This window comes from Macaca fascicularis, chromosome 9 (assembly GCF_037993035.2).
Source record: "Macaca fascicularis isolate 582-1 chromosome 9, T2T-MFA8v1.1".
NCBI lineage: Eukaryota > Metazoa > Chordata > Mammalia > Primates > Cercopithecidae > Macaca > Macaca fascicularis.
Genome location: NC_088383.1, coordinates 32071750 through 32092460, shown reverse-complemented (window position 1 = coordinate 32092460; position 20711 = coordinate 32071750). Strand labels below are relative to the sequence as shown.

Below are 20711 nucleotides of genomic sequence, written 5' to 3'. Positions count from 1 at the left end.
GTTGCATTGTTTCCTCTTTGAATTACTTTTACTTTCTCTAGTTCATTAATTATTCCCTTGTCATATCAATCAGGGAGAACACTTTTTTTCCTAATTCTTAAAATTGTATGTTTATTATTTATCAACCTTTATTCCTGTAATATAATCATTAAAATCTAATTCCCACTTTAGCTATACATAAGTTGTCATGTACAATAATTTACTGCTATCATTACAAGTTTTTCTTTGACCCACAAATTATTTGGAAATAAACACGTTAATTTCCAAAACACACACACACAAATTTTCTATTTAAGTTAATGGCATTGTAAACAGAAAGTGTAATGTGATGCCAATCCACTGGTATTTGTTAAAACTGGTTGTATTTAACCAGAATGTGATCTTCTAAGTGTTCCTCCTCTACTTTAGTTGTGGGGTACAATGTTCCATGCATGTCCATTACAGCAGGCTTGTAAGTCCTGTTATTAAAATCATCTCTATTTTTAATTTTTTTCTGCTTGTTCTCACATTAACAGAGATTATTTTAAATAACCTATAATAATGATAAATTTACCTATTTCTTCTGCAGTCCTAGTTTCTGCTTAATGTATTTTGAAAATGTATTATCAGGTAGTCACTTATTTAAAATTATACCTTCCTTTTATAACTATTTAGCGACCCTCCTCTCTCGGACAAGTTTTCTGCCTCAAAGCCAACTTTACATTATATTAACATAGGTAAACAACATTTCTATTGATTAGTAGTGTCAGAAATACATTTTTAAATCCTTTTTACTTTCAAGTGAGAATATGCTTTTTGAGATACTGCTTGTAAACAGCATATGTTTTGTTATTTTATCCCACCTAATAACCAGTTTCTGTTAAGTGGAGGATTTTTTCAACTCATATGCACTGTAATTACTAATATATTTGCACTTATTGCTGCTATATGCTTTTGTGCTTTTTACTTGTCTTCTCTTTTCCATGTTTTCTTTCTTCAGTTTCTTTACCTTTTTTTCAGATTGAATATATTTTCTTGTTCTACTTCCCTTCTCTACTAGTCTGGAAGGTACACATACCTTCTAGATTTTTATTCCTTATCTTAGAAATTTTAACATGCATGTGTAACTTACCAACCCTACCCACAGCTAATCAATAATTTTACCCTCCTCCCAAGTTTTATACAATGTCTATCTGAACCTAAACATATTTACCACTTCTTTGTTCTTTGTCCTTTTTACTTTTCAGACCTTCCATCTACAACTGCTTTCCTTATCTGTGAGAATGTGGTGATCAGAAACTCAGAGAATGTAATGGTGGAAGTATGATCCAATACTGTTACTTGCACTGCTGACTTTACATTAAAGACATACAGCAATTCCTAGGTTCTATACAACTCAGGTGAAAATGAACAAGATGGGGGTGTGGCTGTGAAATCTTAAAATAGCTAACACCTTGTTTTTCTCTCCACATGCTTAATATACTGTCAAAGAATAGACTGTGAAGATCTGCCTTACTGCTTTACACCATTTTTGAAATTAGTACAGTAAAACTCCTTTATCTATTAGCAACAAGAGGAAGATGATGTTCCCCACCAAAAAAGTCAGCTTGACTTGATAAAATTATATAGCATTTTATAACCATTCAGTTTCATTACTGTCACAGATAATACATAGGAAGGTTAAACATGTAAACAAGGTATAGTAAAGTATAAACAAATACTAATGAAATGGGGTTAATTTTTAAAGTTTTGGTTAAAAAATACACTATATAACAACATCAAACACAAAAGTCCCTGAATTAATATACAAAGTAGATCACATGTGAAATGTTTAGAAAATTGATGCATAAATCAAGCACTAATTTTCACATGAGAATTATTAAACTTAAGAGGTTGAAACATGACAAAGATTATATCCTCAGCAGTTGGTCTAAAAAAAGGCACTGGTTTTAATCTATCTAGTAGTATACGGCGTAACTTCCAAAAAAAACGTGAACTGTTTCTATTCAAATAAAAACATATACCAGGCCTGAATTACAGCTATTTTGAATGAGAAACACTCAGGTAAATAAAGCTTTATTTTATTTATTAAATATCTATGACAGAGAACTGATATCAAAGTACAGTAACAGGTTCACAAGGTGGAGCTCTATGCAGAACCATTAATAAATGCCAGAAATAATCCAGAAAATTATCTAGTAATAGTGAGTGAAGAGTATTTTATGTCTTCGGAGAGTCATAATTGATAGAAGTAAAAACATTTTATTCCATAGGTTTGTAAATCCACAACACATTTGTTTGCACTGATTTACTGATTTCAGAAAAGGAAAAAATATATATATATACCATTCCCCTTAACAGTGCAGGGACCAGAAATGCACAGTCAACTTGGTGCATAGATACCAGCCACTCTAACATAAGGCTGCTTATGCTTCTAGTAGCATAAGTCTTTTATGAATTTATGGTGGTGGTAGAAGTGGTAGTGGCAGCACCATTTCAAAGCAATTACTATGCAAATCTATTAGTATTATCAGAATAGATAAGCAAAAACTCAGGAAAGCAGGCTACATCAGGTTTTACAACTTTTTTCACTTTTAGTAAAGTATATATATTAAATTTTTAATCATATTAACACTGCATATATAAAGAAACAAAATATTACGAATTACTGTATATAAATGTAATCATGTCACTCTTTGCTTCAAGACCTGTGGTAATTTCCCATCATGTCCAAGATAAAATCTAAATTCAGGATAGCAATATAAAGCAAATTCTTATGCCAAATTCTTCATTTGCTTACTATCCAATTCTCGAGCCTCATCTCTAGCCATTCTTCCACTCACCCTATACAGTTTTACCAAACGTGACTTGAGTCCCACAATATGTGTGTGCATCTGTGTCATGCCCTTTGCATATACTATTCCCCCTGTATGGAATATTATTTTCCACTAGGATATTTTACTAGGATAACCTACACACATACTTTAAGACTTGGTTTAAGCACCATCCCCTCTATGCATATAAGACAGAATATCACATCAGTTACCAAACTGTATTCTAAAAGTTCTAAAGATTTCTTTCCTCATTTTTCTTCCCTACCACACTATAACCTCCTTAGGGCAAGGTACTATATCTCTCATCTTCAGAGTCTCATTACCTTACATACAATAATCCATTATATTCATTCCACAGATGAACAAACATAGGCCTAGATAAATTGAATTATTTTCTCAATTTCAGAGGCCAAATAATGGCAGATTCAATATTAGAGTTTAGCACTTCGGGCCAGGTATGGTGGCTCACGCCTGTAATCCCAGCACTTTGGGAGGCTGAGGTGGGCAGATCACGATGTCAGGAGATGGAGACCATCCTGGCTAACACAGTGAAACTCCATCTCTCCTAAAAATACAAAAAATTAGCCAGGCATGGTGGCATGCGCCTGTAATCCCAGCAACTCAGGAGGCTGAGGCAGGAGAATCACTTGAACCCGGGAGGCGGAGGTTGCAGTGAGCCGAGATGCCACTGTATTGCAGCCTGGGCAACACCACAAGACTCTGTTTCAAAAAAAAAAAAAAAAAAAAAGGAAAGAAAGAAAAAAAAGAAAAGAATTTATTTAAGACTTCGTCTCAGTTCAATGCTTTTTCTATAAATGCACCTAAGGATACCAGCTCATAAGGAATTATATTATGCATTAATATACAGAACGTTCAAGACAGACACAGAGCTAAAAGGAGTATTAAAAAGTGAGATCTTTAAAAACAAAAATAAGACACAAGTTACTTATAATGAATTTTCAAGGAATAGGAATAGGTGATAAAATAGAAAAGTTAAAAAATTATCTTAAAATAATTACATAGGAATAAGTAATATCTGTATTTTCTAAGAAATGAAATAAATATAAACGCATCTGTAATCAACTTACCAAAGTTAAAAGTAACTAAAAACTTTTTCTTTAGCTATAACAAAGTGAGGGGGTAAAATATGTAGCCAAAAATCAGTAAGATCAAGCATTTATCTCAAGGAGAAAACTACATCCCTTAAAAACTCAAGATAAATGTTAGGTTTAAACAAACTCCCCATCTAAAGATAAAAGCTACGAAACATGAAAATGAATTGGTATAGTGTTAAATTCCTTAAAACCTTGTAGGAAATAAGAAATCTTGAAGACAACACTCACATTCCCCTAACGATGGCCACTCTCCTTAGGCATCTTTCTCTGAAACTGTATCTTCATTAAAGTATATTTCAGTGAATTAAAATGTGTCAAGGACACGAAGAATCTTGAAAACCCTGACTAGGCACAATGTACTCACTCTCAGTTAAAAATGTTCAAAACCAGGGAAGTAGGACTTGTGTTCCTCTATAATCCTGAGCTTTGGGTCTTAGTTGGGCCCTAAGAAACATTTTTACAAATTTCAAATAAAAAATCTCATGCCAAATTCTAGTGAGTTAAGACCAAACATTAACCTGAAATGAACTACAGACTTAAATGGTAAAGCTACAAGCTTCTAAAAACACATGGGAGCAAATCCTGAAGATCTGGAATAGGCAAAGACTTCTTAGAAAGGACACAAAGCTTAAATTAATAAAATTATGAATTAAACTCCATCAAAATTTAAAGCTTTGGCACTTCAATGGTACCATTCAGAAAACTGATAAGCCAACAGAAAGAGAGAAATATCTTTGATACCTGTATCCAACAAAAAATTTTCGTCCAGAATATACAAAGTTAACTCTTACAACTAAATAATAAAAAGACAATCCAATTAAAAATGGACAAATTATTTGAACAGACAGTTCACAAAAGAAAATACACAAGTGGCCAATACATACACCAAAAGATCTTCAAACATCATTAGTCACCAGTGAAATCCAATCAAAACCAAAATGATACTACCACTCATGTACTAGAATGGTTAAAATTAAAAACACGGACAATTGTTTGCAAGGATGTGGACAACTAGAACTCTCATACATGGCTGGTGGAAATGTAAAAATGTTTGTTACAAGCAGTTTGCAATTTTGCAGTTTCTTACGAAGTTAAACATACACTTACTATATGTATTTAGGGGTACAGTTACCTGTACTATAACTGTACTCGTAAGTATTGACTCAAGAAAAATGTAAGATATATATGCATATAAATTTTTATGTAAATGTTCACAGTAGCTTTATTCATTAGAGCAAAGAACTAGAAACAACCCAAGTTAATAGTTCCATTGGAGGTGAATAGCAACACAAATTGTGTATTTGGTGACACAATATTCATACAATAGAATACTACTCGGCAATACAAAAGGAATGAGCTACTGATACTTATTAATTTTGGTAATACCCTGAGCAAAAGAAGGTGCACAGAAAGTACATACTGCATGATTTGGTTTATATGAAAATCTAGAAACACTAAATCTAACCTCTAGTGACCAAACACAGATCATTGCTAGGGGCAACAGGTGGGGAAGCCTGGCTGAGATTGAGTACACAAGAACTCTTTAGGATGATGGAAATAATATTCGACTACATCTTGATTGTGGCAGCAGTTACACATGTATATAAGTATGTCAAAACTCTATCAACATGTACATGCATAGTGGTATTAATTGTACATAAATTATACCTCAATTAAGTTCACATGCACATACACACACACACCAGGGTATGGTTTTAACTTTTGTCTTAGGATAGTCCTGATCTACAACCATAGAAACATAGTAAGACAGCCATCTTCTTAAATATATTCCCAGCCAAATGGATGTATGAGAAGGTGCAGACTCCATGTTGCTTAGACTATTCAAATATAGAACACACAGCTTTTATTCCTGGGCTTTGGTTCTTTGATTTATGTAACAGAAAAACAAAGGGACATTATCCTTGAAGTTCCTATCAATGTTATACATAAAAGTGATATGGTAAGGTCTCTCTCAATATAATGCCCCTTAAAAAGAGTCCAAGGAATCCTTCCTAAAGCTGAAAGACATACCAAAAGTAGCATTAAGATGAAGCTTCAGTGTCTATTGATCATTTAACAGCTTTGTCCAAGGTCTGAACGAAGCAATGTTAAACATCAAAGCTACAGAAACAATGAACAAATTTTACAGCAACCCCCTTTCAGATGGTAGTTACATTAGCTGGAGTTAATACTGGACAAAGGATAAAAAATTGTCAGTTGATTCAAGACATATTTAAAATAAATTAATTTAATAAGTAAAATTTTAAATGAACATGTGTTGAAAACTTAAAACATGTATTAGGCACAATGCCTCATACGCTTCATTTAAACTTTCCCAATTCTGAGACTGTCATGCCCAATTTACATGTAGAGAAACTCAAGCATAAAAAGACTAAGTAACCTGGCCAGGGTGATAGCTAGTAAGTTACAGGATCAACCCAAACTCTTAGCTGCTATATTTGTTCCTCTTAAGAAAGGCTGTATTCAAAAGGTGAACTCCTGATGCATCAGACATATAAATATGAAAATTACAACTATGAAACTAATGGAAGAAAATTCAGGAAAATATCTTTATAATGTATAGATTAGGAAGGACTTCCTACTACCCATAAAGTCAATATTTTGACATTAAAATTAAGGATTCCTGTACCATAGTCAAATGACTGACACATTGGGGATTATTATCTCAAATACACAAGGAATTCTGGGAAATCAACAAGAAATGGAAATGTATCCAAAAAGAGGGGTAAAGGGTATGAATAGGCCAGACATGGAAAGCGAAATCCAAACAGCTAGCAAGGATATGAAGAAATGATCAACCTCCCTGATAAACAGAGAAACATAAATTAAAGCAACTATTAGATTATATTTAGCAACTGAAAAATTAGCAAAATGTAGAATGTTCTACAATACCAAAGGCTGGCAAAAATGTGAGAAAATAGTTCTTTTACATTGTTGGTGAGTGTAAAAAATGGTGTTGCTGTTTTAAAAATAATTTCACAGAATTTAGTAATTATTAAATATGTGATTGAACTATACTCAGCAATACTATGTCTGGACAATGCCATGTCCCTAGATATGGTAGTGCCCGAAACTCTTCCACAGCCATTAGCAACATGTAGGAGGATGTTTATTACAGAATTATTGGTACCCAAGAATAAGAGTCAATCTGGGAATCTGCGATTAGGGGAATTGATAGGTAATTTGTGCTTACTACATAAATGAAATATTGCAAGGTTAAAAGCAATGAAATAACTGTACATATAGCAACATATCTAGCTATCAAACAATGCTAAGTAAAGAAAGTAAATTGTAGGTCAGGTGCAGTAGCTCACGCCTGTAATCCCAGCACTTTGGGAGGCTGAGGCAGGCGGATCACCTGAGGTCAGGAGTTCGAGACCAGCCTGGCTAACACGGCGAAACCCCGTCTCTACTAAAAATACAAAAATTAGCCAGATGTGGTGGTGTGCACCTGTAATCCCAGCTACTTGGGAGGCTGAAGCAGGAGAATCACTTGAAACTGGGAGACAGAGGTTGCAGTGAGCCGAGATCACGCCATTACACTCTGGCCTGGGTGACAAGAGTCAAACTGTCAAAAAAAAGAAAAAAAAAAAAGAGAGAGAAAGAGAAAGAAAAGAAAGGAAAGGAAAAGAAAAGAAGGGAAAGGAAATTATATAGCAAAGTAGCACTTAGTAAATACAAAACACACAAAAGAGGTACAAAATTTTACAAAGCTAGCTATAAAACCAAGAGCATAAATAAAACATATTAGATTGGGTCCAAGGTAGGAAGAATAGAGTGAATTGGAACTGAAATTGGGAATAATGACCAAAAGTATAATCCAAATGAGAGGATGCCTCTAAATAATACTAACATTCTGCATCTGAACTATTTTAAGTGATATAAGTACATCAACTACTAAATTTGATAGATACATGAATATGTATTAGAACTCGCCTTTTGTTCAGATGATGAAGCATTCTACACATTTTGGTTTTAACTATAATAAATCTGAAAATTCATGGTATCTAGTTCTTGTTACCATCTTAGATAAATATGCTCAAATGACCTAATAAAAAGAATACTGAACTAGGAACCCAAAAAGCTGTGACTTAGTCCAAGCTAACTAGCAACGTAAACTTGGCAAAGTCATCTTATCTCTTTGATTGTTTGCTTTCCTGCAAAATAGCTTTGGATGATTCTCCCAAATCTCTCCAGTCCAAAATTATTCCACTTTATTTTCTTAATGAATATTTATTCATATAAAGTTATTTTCTGCCTACCCCAATTCCTCCTTCCTTTACTTTCTCCCTCCCAAATAAAGCAAAAACCAAGAGTATCAAAAGAGATTCAGAAAAATGATGTAGCAATAAGAGTAAATAGCAACTTAGTTTTAGGGTAGAAAGGAGAAAACATTAAAAGAGATACAGTGATTTTGACAGCCTTTTCAAGTATTCAAGGCAGAGCAAGGTTAACCTGAGCCCAGGTTCAGAAAATCCACTCCTTGAAGGATTTCACTATATGCTACTCCATATGTCACTGTATCTGCCTGGCATTACCCCTTCTGAAAACACACATTAAAGTCTCTTCCAGAGTTTCTACTTAAAGGCCCTAAATTTCAGCTTATCTGTGTCAGTTTTCAGATAAAAAGTTACTTTGGAAAAGATGATCTTCCATATTAAAAATGTACAATTCCAAGAAAATGAGTTTTTTCATCAGCAAACTGGTTACACTCAGCACTATCTACTTAAAAAAAGACAAAGCCAAAACCAAACACTCTGCTAGAATTGTGGATTAAATGAATACAAAGACCTTAAGAGTAAGGGAAATCAGAATATATTTTAGGTGGTAACCATGAATAGTAACAGGTATCTAAATAATGGCATCACATTTTATTAAAAGAAAATTGAAATCAGAACACTTAGAATATCTTAAACATTTAAAATTGGAATATTTTAAAAAGAGAAAACGGGACTTTCAATACAGAATAAAACAATAAAAAGAAATTAACATAATTTATAAATTTATCTTCCATTCACATTTAATTTTAAATCTGAATGGGGGAGGGGAAGGGAGAGGAAGGGAATTAAGAGATCACAAAACATCTGTTATGAATAATTTCAGCACAGATGTAGTTGTTACTGCAAAAGAGATGAAGGTTTTCCCAGGCTGTCATACTGACAGGTTTTCTACGAATAGTCATAGTTCATACCTCAACTTCCAAGTACCAAGTCTCAATAAATACATAATGTTGATTAGGAGGAGAAATGTGCATATGGGCAGATCAATGCAATCCCTATGTATAGAGGGAACATGTATTAAACAATAGGGAGCTGTTTGAAGAAACAGAGAAAAGTAACTTCGTAGAGAATGAAAACAGAAGACCTTAAAGTTTCATAGCTATAATACAAATAGACACTTGAATTCAACTTTTTGCTTTTCCTTTCATAATCTTTCCATTTATCTACATCCGTATTCTATACTCCAAAAATATGCTTTAACAAAATTAATGAAGTTCTAAAAATTAAGTTGCTTTCTCTGAAAACAATCATAAAGCAAATTTTACTTATTAGAGAGCATTTTGCTACTTAAGTACTGTATTATATTACCATCTTTTTAAGCAACCCAGTTTTAGGTTAACAAACAGTGTAACCCACCTCCATCAAGGCTAAAATCCAGACATGCTCATAACATAGTGAAACTTTTATTTAGTAAACTGACGTCCTAAAGATGTTTCCTTTAGTGATACAATACTCAAAACACTGCCCCATGCAAAAGAATGATTAATTTATATGGCAATGCCTACATAATAGATCAAATTTAATTTTAACTAGGGTTGCTACAAAACTTTCTCTACTACATATATTTCTATTTGCTTTCTACTTTTAGTTCATACCTAGTTGAATGATCATTTAGCCAGTAATATGTACAACATCTATCCTTTTAAAAGGTATTTTAAAAAATCATTTTATCATATTTCCTAATCAGGACGCTTTTCTAGTTTAAAATTTCTTCAGTTTTCTTTCAACAATGCACTTTTATTTTAGCTTATCTCTCAATTGGAAATAAACAGCATGCATTTCCACATAAATTAGTGACCGTACTGCAAAGAAACCTTTTTAAATCCTAGTTCTACAGCTTCACGTTTTCTAACGTCTTGTTGTACTCTTGCACACTAATGCATATCTTCTTCCAACATCTGCATGATTTTTCTCCTCCTCCGCTGCAATTCAATACAGGTAGTTAAGAGTAGCTAACAATATAATTCCACATGATACTGCATCTGTGTTTACATCTGGCTCTAACCACATGCTTAAAAGTGATTTATACAGGTAAATCCAAAAGGAGGAAAAAGCAAAATAAAAACCTATGAGACATCATTATGCTGTCATTTTAAAAATATAATTCTCAATTTAACAGAAGTTTCTCAGCACATGCTTCAAAAGCTACTACATAGGAGGGTATACCATTTCAAACATACTGGAGACTAGAGAAAGGAAGAAAACAGTACTAAACAAATATTTCACATGCTTTTTATATCAGGGTCATCTTAATAAATGATTAATACTTTCAATTTATAAGATACTTTAAGTTTTGCTCCATGCTACAATGTATCTCGTGACTTTGTGGCCAAGTTTCTGAGTTCATAAACATGTAAGTGAATCACACCTATTCACTACTGAGCCCTCAGGAATTAGAATACTAAATTAAATAAATACCTGTCAGGAAATGAAAAACTATTTACACACACACACGAATAACCATGACATCCTAAAATAAGAAATTAACACAGGCTTACCTGGCAATTCAATACCTACTTAGTTCAAGATAAACACTATGGCTATCCCATTATGGTACTGATATTGATGCATTTATAGAAACACCACTACAAATAATTAAGGAAATAAATACTTTAATGTTCTACTTAATGAGAGGCTTAAAATTTACAGTTATATTAATATACCTATAAGGACACAAAATGAAAAGACATAACTAAATACACTGTCTCATGCAATTATTTATATGCAATTTATAGTTTGTTGAAAGGAGTTATTTTAATACAACCATACAGCAACGAACGAACTACAGAGACTTTTTACTGCATTTAAGATCTCAAAGCAAACTTATATTCTTAATTTACAACTGACAAATTTAAAACGTATGACTATGCAATAACTGATTCTTAACTAAAGAGGTCGGGGAGCACTACCAGTAGGAAAAGACCTGAAGGGGAAGGAAAAGATAAAATCTAAAAATCGCTAACATCTGAGTGACTGCTAGTTACCACCTCCTTTAGTAGCTCTCTGCCAACCCATCCATAGTCTAAGTCTACATAAGTTATATAAAAATAATTATAGTATTATCAATCAATTGTAATTCTTACTACTCTTAAACTTTTACCATTTTAGATGTATTTTAACATCTAAAATATGTATTTTAAGGGATCTTACTATTAATTTTAAAAAGGGATGATTAAAAAGTATTCTAAATACACAAAATAAATATGGGTCAATTATTACATATTCTTCTCCAAACCTAAGAACATAAAACAAAACCTTTTTAAAATAAGGAGTGATGCAACTGCTCTAAAACAAAAATGAATTAGTAGCAACCTCAATTAGAGACTTAAATAACTCAAATTTATAAAATTATTCAAGTTAAAACAGTCCTGCTTCTTTCTAGTTTTGGCAAACTAGAAAATGCCTATGCCTAATTTAACCAAGGCTAGTTTTAATTAACAATAAGACTTAGAATTATACTGAAGGTCCCAATCAGCACAGTAGATAGAGAGACTTATGATACTACTACACCAATAATCATTTTTGTTAGCATCCTCTACTGGTGGTTTCCAATGACAGCAAGGGGAAATGGTGCTGATGACAGAAGGATATGTACCTGCTATTCCATCTAAAGAGAATTAATTAGCATGTGGTCATTAGTAGCTAGAGTACATCTCTCTCTCTCTCTCAAAAAAAAAAAAAAAAAAGGAAGAAGAAGAAAACCACATAGAAGAAAGCAGAAAAAGAGAAAAGACAGATTTTTAAAACACAACAAAGCATGAAATTATAAATGGTAAAAACTAATTCCAGCAATTCTAATATCACTCCTTTATGGATGACTAACATTATCATAAAGTTACCACACAAGGCTTGATGCTTTGGCCAAACCTTACCCAACTGGTTTACCCCTGTCAGTTACATTACCTGATACTCCCTTTAATATCTTACCTTCAGACATATTCCAGAAAGGAAATTAAAATATTTTACAGAAGCCTTAGCAGCAAAATCCACATATCTTATTTCAAAATGAATAAGACATTTACATATATAAAAAACAACATAAAGTATCTCTCTATGACAATCTTCCACTGTATACATCACGTATTTCTTCATTAAAAAGATTTGAGAGTTAACATTTTGCCAGGCAATTCTCTCCAATAAACATCTGCAACTTAAATATGACTGCACTGCTAAGAAATATTAACCAGCACATATACTGAGGTTTCACAACACAATGGAATATAACTTCATTTTTAATTTGCAAAATATAAGGCTAAATCAAATAGCATGACTACAATCACCAGCAATGGATGAAATGCATTTGAGAACAAAAAGAAATACAAGGACAGAGCCAAAAGTGATGAAAATGGAAGATACCTGTAGTAGTACAGTGCTACCTTAAACACCTTTTGTTTTCTGAGAGTAATGCATACTGCAGACAAGACGTTTTGTGCTAAACAGACGCAAATCTGTTTTTCTAATATTAAACACAAAGGAAAAACACTGACATCAAGCATGGTAAATAAATCCCTCCCTTGAGAATGAAAGCAGCAGACAGGAGGGGGCTGACATACATGCAGGAGAAAACTAAACACCATCTTTTTTCTACCTGCACAAGTTGCCATTTGCTGCAGCGATCAAGAACCTCTTTTTCTTCTTGATTTCAAGTACCTTTCAGGATCGCTTTTCCCCCCTTAAGTCATCTGTTGATATGCCTTACAAGTGTAATATTCATATCACAGGATCTTAAGGAGAAAAATCCATTCTTTCCTGTTCAGGTAAACATGTTTACAGCAGCTGCACAGACGCTGGGTGGTTCAGACTCACATGTCACACACATGTCGTCAGCAACAAGAAAAGCCCCTTTCTCTGGCGATCAACATTTTAAATAAGGTAAAAAGCGAACAGCTCTTTCCGAACCAACTTACCTTTCATAAAGCCACATCAGCAACAGCGGCAACAGCTCAATATAGAACACACACTATTTGACGCTAAAACAGGAAATTAAAATTGCAATAGCCTATGCTCCACTCCTTGCTATAACAAGTCATCTCTCCACAATGAGGATACCAAAATACCTTTCGATTATAATCAATATACGTCTTTAAAATGCAAGTGTTTATTTGAATAATTAAAATCACTCATGAAAGCAGTGATTTTAATGTCGACTCGAATATATTAAAAACATATTTATGGATTGAAAGGAAACATCTTGAAACAGCTTAAAAATCTTCGTATCTGCTTCTAGACAGGAAATCCCACACAAAATCTAAAATTGCCAGGAAAGGTTACAAAACCTCGCGTTTCGCATCCCAGAGGGGAGGGAGAAAGGGAGCCCAGGCGCGGGGGGTGGGGCGGGGGAGCAAGAGAGAGTTTTCTCCTAAATACGTATTTCCTCGTTTTCTCGACGCTGCAGCGGTCCCATTATAGACGCATTTATTGCCCCTCTCTTAAAAGTCGTTTTAAAAATAACGCAGGAACCAAAGCGAGCCCCTCGGTCCGAAATGTACGTGTAATTCCTTATATAGCCTGGGCTGCGGCCGGCGGCAGGGCCGTTGCCGCCCATTATTATACAAACAGGTACCCGGGCGGCGCTGGCGGGGGCTGCTCTCCCCGCGCTCCCGCCGCCCCCGGGCGGACAAGTCTCGCCCCTCTCGCCACAGGAACTGTCCAGACAATAACAATCAGCAGACATTTCCCTGCTGCACGAGAGGGAGAGAAAGCACAGCATCGCCCCGAGATAACCAGAAATACAATCAACTTACAACGTCTCTCCAAACTGGAAAAGGCGACTGTGCAACCACCACCACATGTTCAGGTCTCGATCCCTCGGGCTGTGTGTCTCTCTCTCTCTTTTTTTTAACTCTCACGCCAGGCAGAGGGGTGTGTGTTTCCCCTGGCACAGCAGCACAAATCAATAAACACTGCAGCTGCGGCGCGAGTAGCAGCCCCGCGCGTCCGTCGGTCCGTCCGCCCCCTCCCCCCACCCTCCTTCCACCCGAGACCCAGAGCGCCATCCAAGCCCCATTATCCGGCTTCAGCGCTCCGTGCGTCCGGCCCAGGTAACAACTTCCCCAAAAAGCGAAAGAGAAAAGCGAGAGGCGCACGCACACCGGCCCATCCCGGCGCAGAGACCGCGTCTGCCCCGGGAGGGGGATCTGTCTGTGGTGCTTCCCGGTCTCTAAGCCCAGGTAACAACTCCGCAAACACACCCGCCGCCCAGCTCGCCTCCATCCGCGCGGCTCCCGGTGGCGTTAAGTAGGTGCCTTTCCTGCCCTGTCCCCGCGCCTCCCCGCCGCGCCCCGCCAAACGTGGACCCCAATCGCGGGGCTCGTAGCGGAGTCCCCAGGCCGGGGCTCTGGGCCCGGCGGCGGGAGGCGCCGGAAAGGAGGGGCGCTTAGGAACCCGCGCCCCCGCCTCTAATCCCCGTTCCGCGAGCGCGCCCGGCCCGCGGGTCCCAACTTTACCGCCGCCGGCCAAGCCCTGTCCGCCCGCGGCGCGCACCGCCGGCGCCCGCGCACACGCGCGCACGGACCCCACGCAACCCGCGGTCGTCCCGTCCCGCCGCCGCCCGCCCGCCGCGCGCCCACAGCCCGGCCCGAGTCGCGGGGCCCGAACGACGGCGCCAGCCGGGGCCGCGGCGCGCGGAAGCCACTTTGCACGGTCAGCGCCGGGCACAAGTTTGTTCTGCGGCTCCCGGGTGCTTGGGCGCTGAGGGAGAATCCCGCCGAGGGGGCCGGGAGGAAGTGCAGAGGGAGGCGCCGAAGGGTACAAGAGTGGGGAAAAGTGCCGAAAGAAGCAACAGCCGCTCCACCCGGGACCAGAAAAGTGGCCAGCGCGTCCCGGCCGCCCGCCCTGCGCCGGGGATGCGGCGGCGCCGGCGGCGGCTAACGGTCCAGGGAGGCGGCAGGGGCGGCTGGAGCCGCTAGGCGGAGAGAGACCAGGTAAGAGACATAACGGTTCAGGGAGAGCGAGCGGCCGCGGCGCGGCTCCGGCAGCGACGGCAGCGGAGGGGGGCAGAGAGCACTACTTTCTACTTTCCCACTCCACTTTGCCGTCCCTGCCCCGGCCGCCCCCAGCCCGGCTCGCCCCTCTCACCCCCGGGGGCGCCCCGGCTGCCCGGCTCCCCCTGACTCCGCTGCTCCCCGGTCCCCTCCGCCACTCACCGTTATTGCGCCGCGGGTTCGCCTGCTTTCTGCGCTTACACCTGGGGCCATCCGCCATGATCCTCTCGCTTGTGTCTAAATGCTCGAGTCACCTCCTCCCCCTCCCTCCCCCTTCCCCCCCACCCCTCCGCCTCCACCCCTCCCCCCTCCCCACCGCACCTGGTTTACGACACTCCCGGCTTTACGACATCACCTTCCTTACACCTAGAGGCGCTCGCTCTACGGCCGGAACCTTGTTGCTAGGGACTGGGCGGTTTGCGGCAACCGTGGGCACTGGTGAATTTGAATTGAGGGGCGAGGGAAAAGTTTTCCTCAGGTGTGGTGGGGTGAGGGAGGCGGGTGTTGGGAAACCGTGGGGACGTGGTCAGAAAGGCGACGGGCTGTCGGAGTTGGAAAGGTAAAGTTGGAGGCTCGGCGGCGTCCTGCCTCCGCGCTGGCCACACCCGCCGCGGCTGCCCTGGGCAGGGAGAGATCTGGCTGATTCTCTCTGGACCCTGTGCCCTCGGAGCTGCCCCTCCGAGCGCCCAGAGGTCCCCGCCTGCCTGCTTCCTGGAGGCAGGGCTACCATCAGTCCCACGCCTCGCGTGTCAGCCCCGCGCACCCCGGGGCCAAGGAAAGGGATCGCGGTCTGGACTCCCCGGGGAGTTCCCTTGAAGAGGGGAAGGGCAGTTTCGGGGACGGCGAGGACATGCGGCGCCCGGAGAGAGGCTACCTGACCCGCGCAGCCCGGACTCCCTTCCCTTCCCTTCCAGGGACGCCCGGTTTCCCCCCAAGCGAACCAGGATGGGAAGTGACTTCAATGAGATTGAACTTCAGCTGGACTGAAAGAGAGGCTAGAAGTTCCGCTTGCCAGCAGCCTCGTTAGTAGAGCGGAATGAGTAATACCCACACGGTGCTTGTCTCACTTCCCCATCGGCACCCGGCCCTCACCTGCTGTCACCTCGGCCTCCCCCACCCGGTCCGCCCTCCCCGCCCTCCTCCTCGCATAGATCCCTGGGATCCTAGGCGGCAGGACTCAGAGCTAAGCCTGTATCCACAGGCCATGAATTCCTTCCTAAATTAGCGGTCATCGCTGTGCAGGACCTTAAGGCAAGAAGCATCGGCTGACAGATGTGATCTCTGAACCTGACAGATTGCTGATTTTATCTTATTTTATCCTTGACTTGGTACAAGTTTGGGGATTTCTGAAAAGACCACGCAGATAACCACAAATATCAAGAAAGTTGTCTTCAGTGTTCAGTAGAATTTAGATTTAGGTTTCCTTCCTGCTTCCCACCTCCTTCGAATAAGGAAACGTCTTTGGGACCAACTTTATGGAATAAATGAGCTGTATGCCAAATACTATAGTTATAAATTAACAATGTAGGGGTTATTGATAGAGAAACGGAGAAAACTGAAACATGACCAGAGTATTGGAAATAACGTAGTACATCACCTAGTACAGTGACACATAATAGGTGCTCAATAAATTTATGCTTACAATTTTTGCCACATCATGGCAGGATTTTTTTATTAGGTTAAAATTATCTTTTGAACACTTTCTGGAATTTTAGAATATTCGTTAATAATGTCTTCAAACCTTTCAACTGAAATAAATTTACAACTGAAGTCTGGTGATTTAAAGTTAGAAAGTTTAATCTTGAATGTAGATGAACATTTTCTCTCCCGCATTTTCTTGGGCATTTTGAGAAGTAAATGCATTATTTATTGGTCCATGAAATGTGACTGTAAATATTCTTTGCTATACACGATGACTATATATCTGCATTCATCCTCAATGCCAAAACTAGAATCATTAGTCTTAATGATCATTTTAAGTACAGGCAGTCCTCGCTGTCCTCGATACCATGTTAACCGAAACTTGTGCATGTCAACACGGTGTCCTTTGCTTGGTTAAGTGTGAGCTCTTCCTCCCTTTTTAAGAGTTGTACAATGTTTTTCAGTCGCCTACTGAATCAGGTCATAGACTATGGAATTGCCCCCACAGTAAGGAAAAAAAAAAAAAAAACTTTCCAACTCTAGCACACATTTTATCTACTCTTAAACTTAGGAAGTATTACAAATAGCATTTTCTCATGTTCTCTGGCCTATACCTCCCCTCTCAGCTTCCTTCAGTGTTCATTCTCACCTCGTAAAGAGATGAAGTGAAGAGACAAACAGAAGTCATTTTCTTCCTTTAGTGGCTTCTGGTTTAGTTAGTTTAGGCCAGACTCTGTGGACAAGTACCTTTTCAGGCAACTTTTTTTTCTTCTTATTTCTATGTCCTCAACACCTAGTGGAGTATGTAGCCAATAGTAGGTGCTTAATAAACATTTCTTAAATTAATATTGTTGACCTTTTCTGACCCTGTTCTTGACAGTAAGATACATAATCTGCCTTCATCCCCTTAGTCCTTAGGAACAGCTAGAGTCATGGATGTGAAAGTGATTACTGTCATTAATATCCAGACTAAAATTGCTCGTGATTTTAGTTTCTCCACAATCATTTTCCCTAAACAATGAACTCTTTTCACCTTATTTTTAAAATATGCACAGTGAATATTACTGGTAGCCCAAATCTTCTAACATAAAATTTCCATTTTGTAAAAGCTTCTGATAAGTATGTAGATTATGAATTTAATGTTTGATTATTATACTGTAATGTTCTTGAAAATATTGATATCTGGACTGGAAAGAAAACAGATGAAAGTAAATCTCAGAATAAATTACTGCTTTAAACATGATGCATGTGTGATGGTTGCTTCTTATCTCTTAAATATAACTAAAGAATAGGGGAAAAGTCTTTAGAATCTATTTATAAAAGAAGATTATTAAAATTTAGGCTTATTCAAATCCAATGGTAGGGGATACTAATATATGAGTTTAACATGTATCCTGCATTCTTGATTTTAGTAATTGTAGTGCTGTCATATAGCATACATGCAATATATATGCTTATTTTTAATATGTCAATGAAATGTTAACACTCTGCTGCTACTGAGCACTGGGATTATGTATGCTGAAGGGAAGATATTCTAAAAATGAATTGCTATACTAACTTCCAAATTTACGGGTAAAATGTAAATGGATAAAATAGTTCCAATACTGAGTTTTTTCTATAAATTTTTCATAAACCCTTTGCACCTGCTATTTGCTTTTCATATATGAATCATGTATAAATTAGGATAAAATTTGACATAAAATTATCTTAAATTTAAAATGTAGAGATTTCATGGTGATCCACATGAAGCATATCATTCCCACATACCTCTTCCAAAACACATTGAGAAGTGCAATGTATAATTCTCTAGTCTTCATCGAAATTTAAAGTTGGTTAATTTCATGGAAGGATAGCATGTAAATGCAACTCTTGAATTCAATACCTAATTTTAATCTTAGAGATTTTGAAGGAAAAGAATGTGATACATGTTATCCCTCAAAGTACAGAATTTAGAGGTCCCATAAAGCCGCTACTCAATTCTTGGCTCTGACCATGGCTCCTGACCTACGGTAATTCTGGATTTGTGGTTCACCGTGGAACAAAGAAGGGCAATGGTCATTTCACTGTTGCAGTCTCACCAAATTCTGCAGTCATTGAGTCAGGAAGGAAACATGACTACAGGATGATGCAGAACCCACAGTTGGCCATAGGACCCATGCCAGCCCTTCGAATACAGCCTCCCAGGAGGTATCACAGGGACAAATGTTTTCTCCATACTTTTTGATTTTGTTACATAGTTTACCACAAAATGGTACTTACCCCTCTGGGGAATGAGGCTCCTATTTTTAATATAAGTCAATGAAATGTTAACACATGAAGTTTCTTACTTAGGGGGTGATTTTTCAGGAACGTGTCTAATACAGAGATAGATGTAAGTATAAATATATGGAGAAAGAGATTTGCAGGATGTCGGTGAACATCCAAAAAGTAAAACTAGTATTTTCCATGAAGTCACAATAATTAAAAAGGATTTCTTTCAAAGGCTGCCTCCATAGAAGTTAGACTGTAGTTTCTATTACTAATATTACTTACGAATATGAATAACATTTTTTTCTATACTTAATTATACGTTAGGTAACTTGAGAGGAAGCAACACGCATATTTTTGATTTAAGTGAATTTTAAGTATTCACCATGATATCGGGTCTGATAGCTGGTTTCTACCGCTGTTTTTTCTCTTTTGTCTTCATGTATTTCTTTTTTCTGTCATCTTGACTTCTTTTAGCAGCTAATTGATTCTGTTACAGAGTATGGCAGTTTCTTTGACCTAAAGTGCTGGCATTCTGCAAACCACAGATCCTCAGTTACAGTCTTTGCCTCTGTTCAATCCTTGGTGTACAGGCATTTATAATGTTTGCAGTCAGTAACAGGTTTTAGATGTTCTACCATTGTATTAAATTCACATGAGAAAGTTGGTGATAAATACCCTGTGTCCAATTATATGCACAACTTTAAGATCCCTGGTCACACCCTTCTCATTCTCTTCAGACCTCATGCCTCTATTTCTTTGCTCACTGTCTTTATCCTACTTACATAAATAGATCAGACACTGTGCCCCTCCCCACTGTTTTACTTTGTAATCATTCCCTTCCTCTGTCTTTCTTTGTCCCCGCTCTGTTTGGATCATTTCCCTTTCTCTTTTTGTTTAAAATTTTTTGAATCGTTCCAACTCTGTGAAATGCTTTGCTTTTTCATATTATCCTTGTTATGCTCTGTCCTTCAAAGTCCATTCTTTGCTTTTCCATGCTCTGCGAGGCTGACTTCTGTGGCAGTCACATCACCCAGGCTTCTTTGCCCTCTGGTTCCTATTTGGTTTCAGCCAATTTGGATGCTTTGGCAAATGATCAGAGAAAGGAAAAAGAGAGAGGTCAGGATATTTATTCTATTCCCTGCTGCCTGGCTGTGGCTCTAGCTTCATTCCTCTACCTGAGGTCCCTGGCTCCTGTCTGACACCCTCATCCCATGGCCACAGGTCTTGCCAAGTTCCAGAAACTGCTTATTCTCTTTGTGTCTTCAGGCCCAGGGTGGTAATGGTTGATTGCTTCATCACTCCTTCTCCTAAAATCTGTCCACACCTTGTAAATCGTCTCTTCATTAAACTCTCTTCAGTGTATCCTTTGAATGTGCCATCTGCTTCCTGCCAGGACCCTGAGTAATATGCATATAGAAATAAAGCATTTTAACCTTATTTCTTATCAACCAATAATTCTGCTATTTCCATTAATTACAGTACTAATGTTAAATGTGATACAAATATCTTATGTCATTTGTTGAACAAGTATATACTCATGTTCTAATGTACGTACTTGCAAAATCTGGCAAATACTATCACATAGTAATTATTCAATAACCTATTTGT

The 20711-nt window shown here is 38.4% G+C and overlaps 1 protein-coding gene and 1 long non-coding RNA gene across 29 annotated transcripts in view; one reads left to right on the top strand and one right to left on the bottom strand.

The window, feature by feature from the left end:
* ZEB1 (zinc finger E-box binding homeobox 1) overlaps nt 1-16145 on the bottom strand; it is a 185057-nt gene extending 168912 nt beyond the window's left edge. For 18 of the 28 annotated variants that reach the window (XM_074001343.1, XM_074001352.1, XM_065520497.1 and 15 more), the window contains exon 1: nt 15375-15451. Coding sequence is in view for 4 of the 28 variants with exons in the window: in XM_005564909.4 (XP_005564966.1) it covers nt 15375-15432 (58 nt within the window). In the remaining 24 variants the exon portion in view is untranslated. Of the gene's footprint in view, nt 1-13136; nt 13473-13973; nt 14726-15374; nt 15452-15533 lie in introns of those variants that run through there. The other 10 variants (XM_074001344.1, XM_074001349.1, XM_074001346.1 and 7 more) reach the window with 4 other exon arrangements.
* On the top strand, nt 14238-18096 carry LOC135965046 (uncharacterized). Its single transcript, XR_010577890.2, has 2 exons — nt 14238-15152; nt 16127-18096. It is a non-coding gene; the product is annotated as an uncharacterized lncRNA (long non-coding RNA).
* Nucleotides 18097-20711: the final 2615 nt, after the last annotated feature.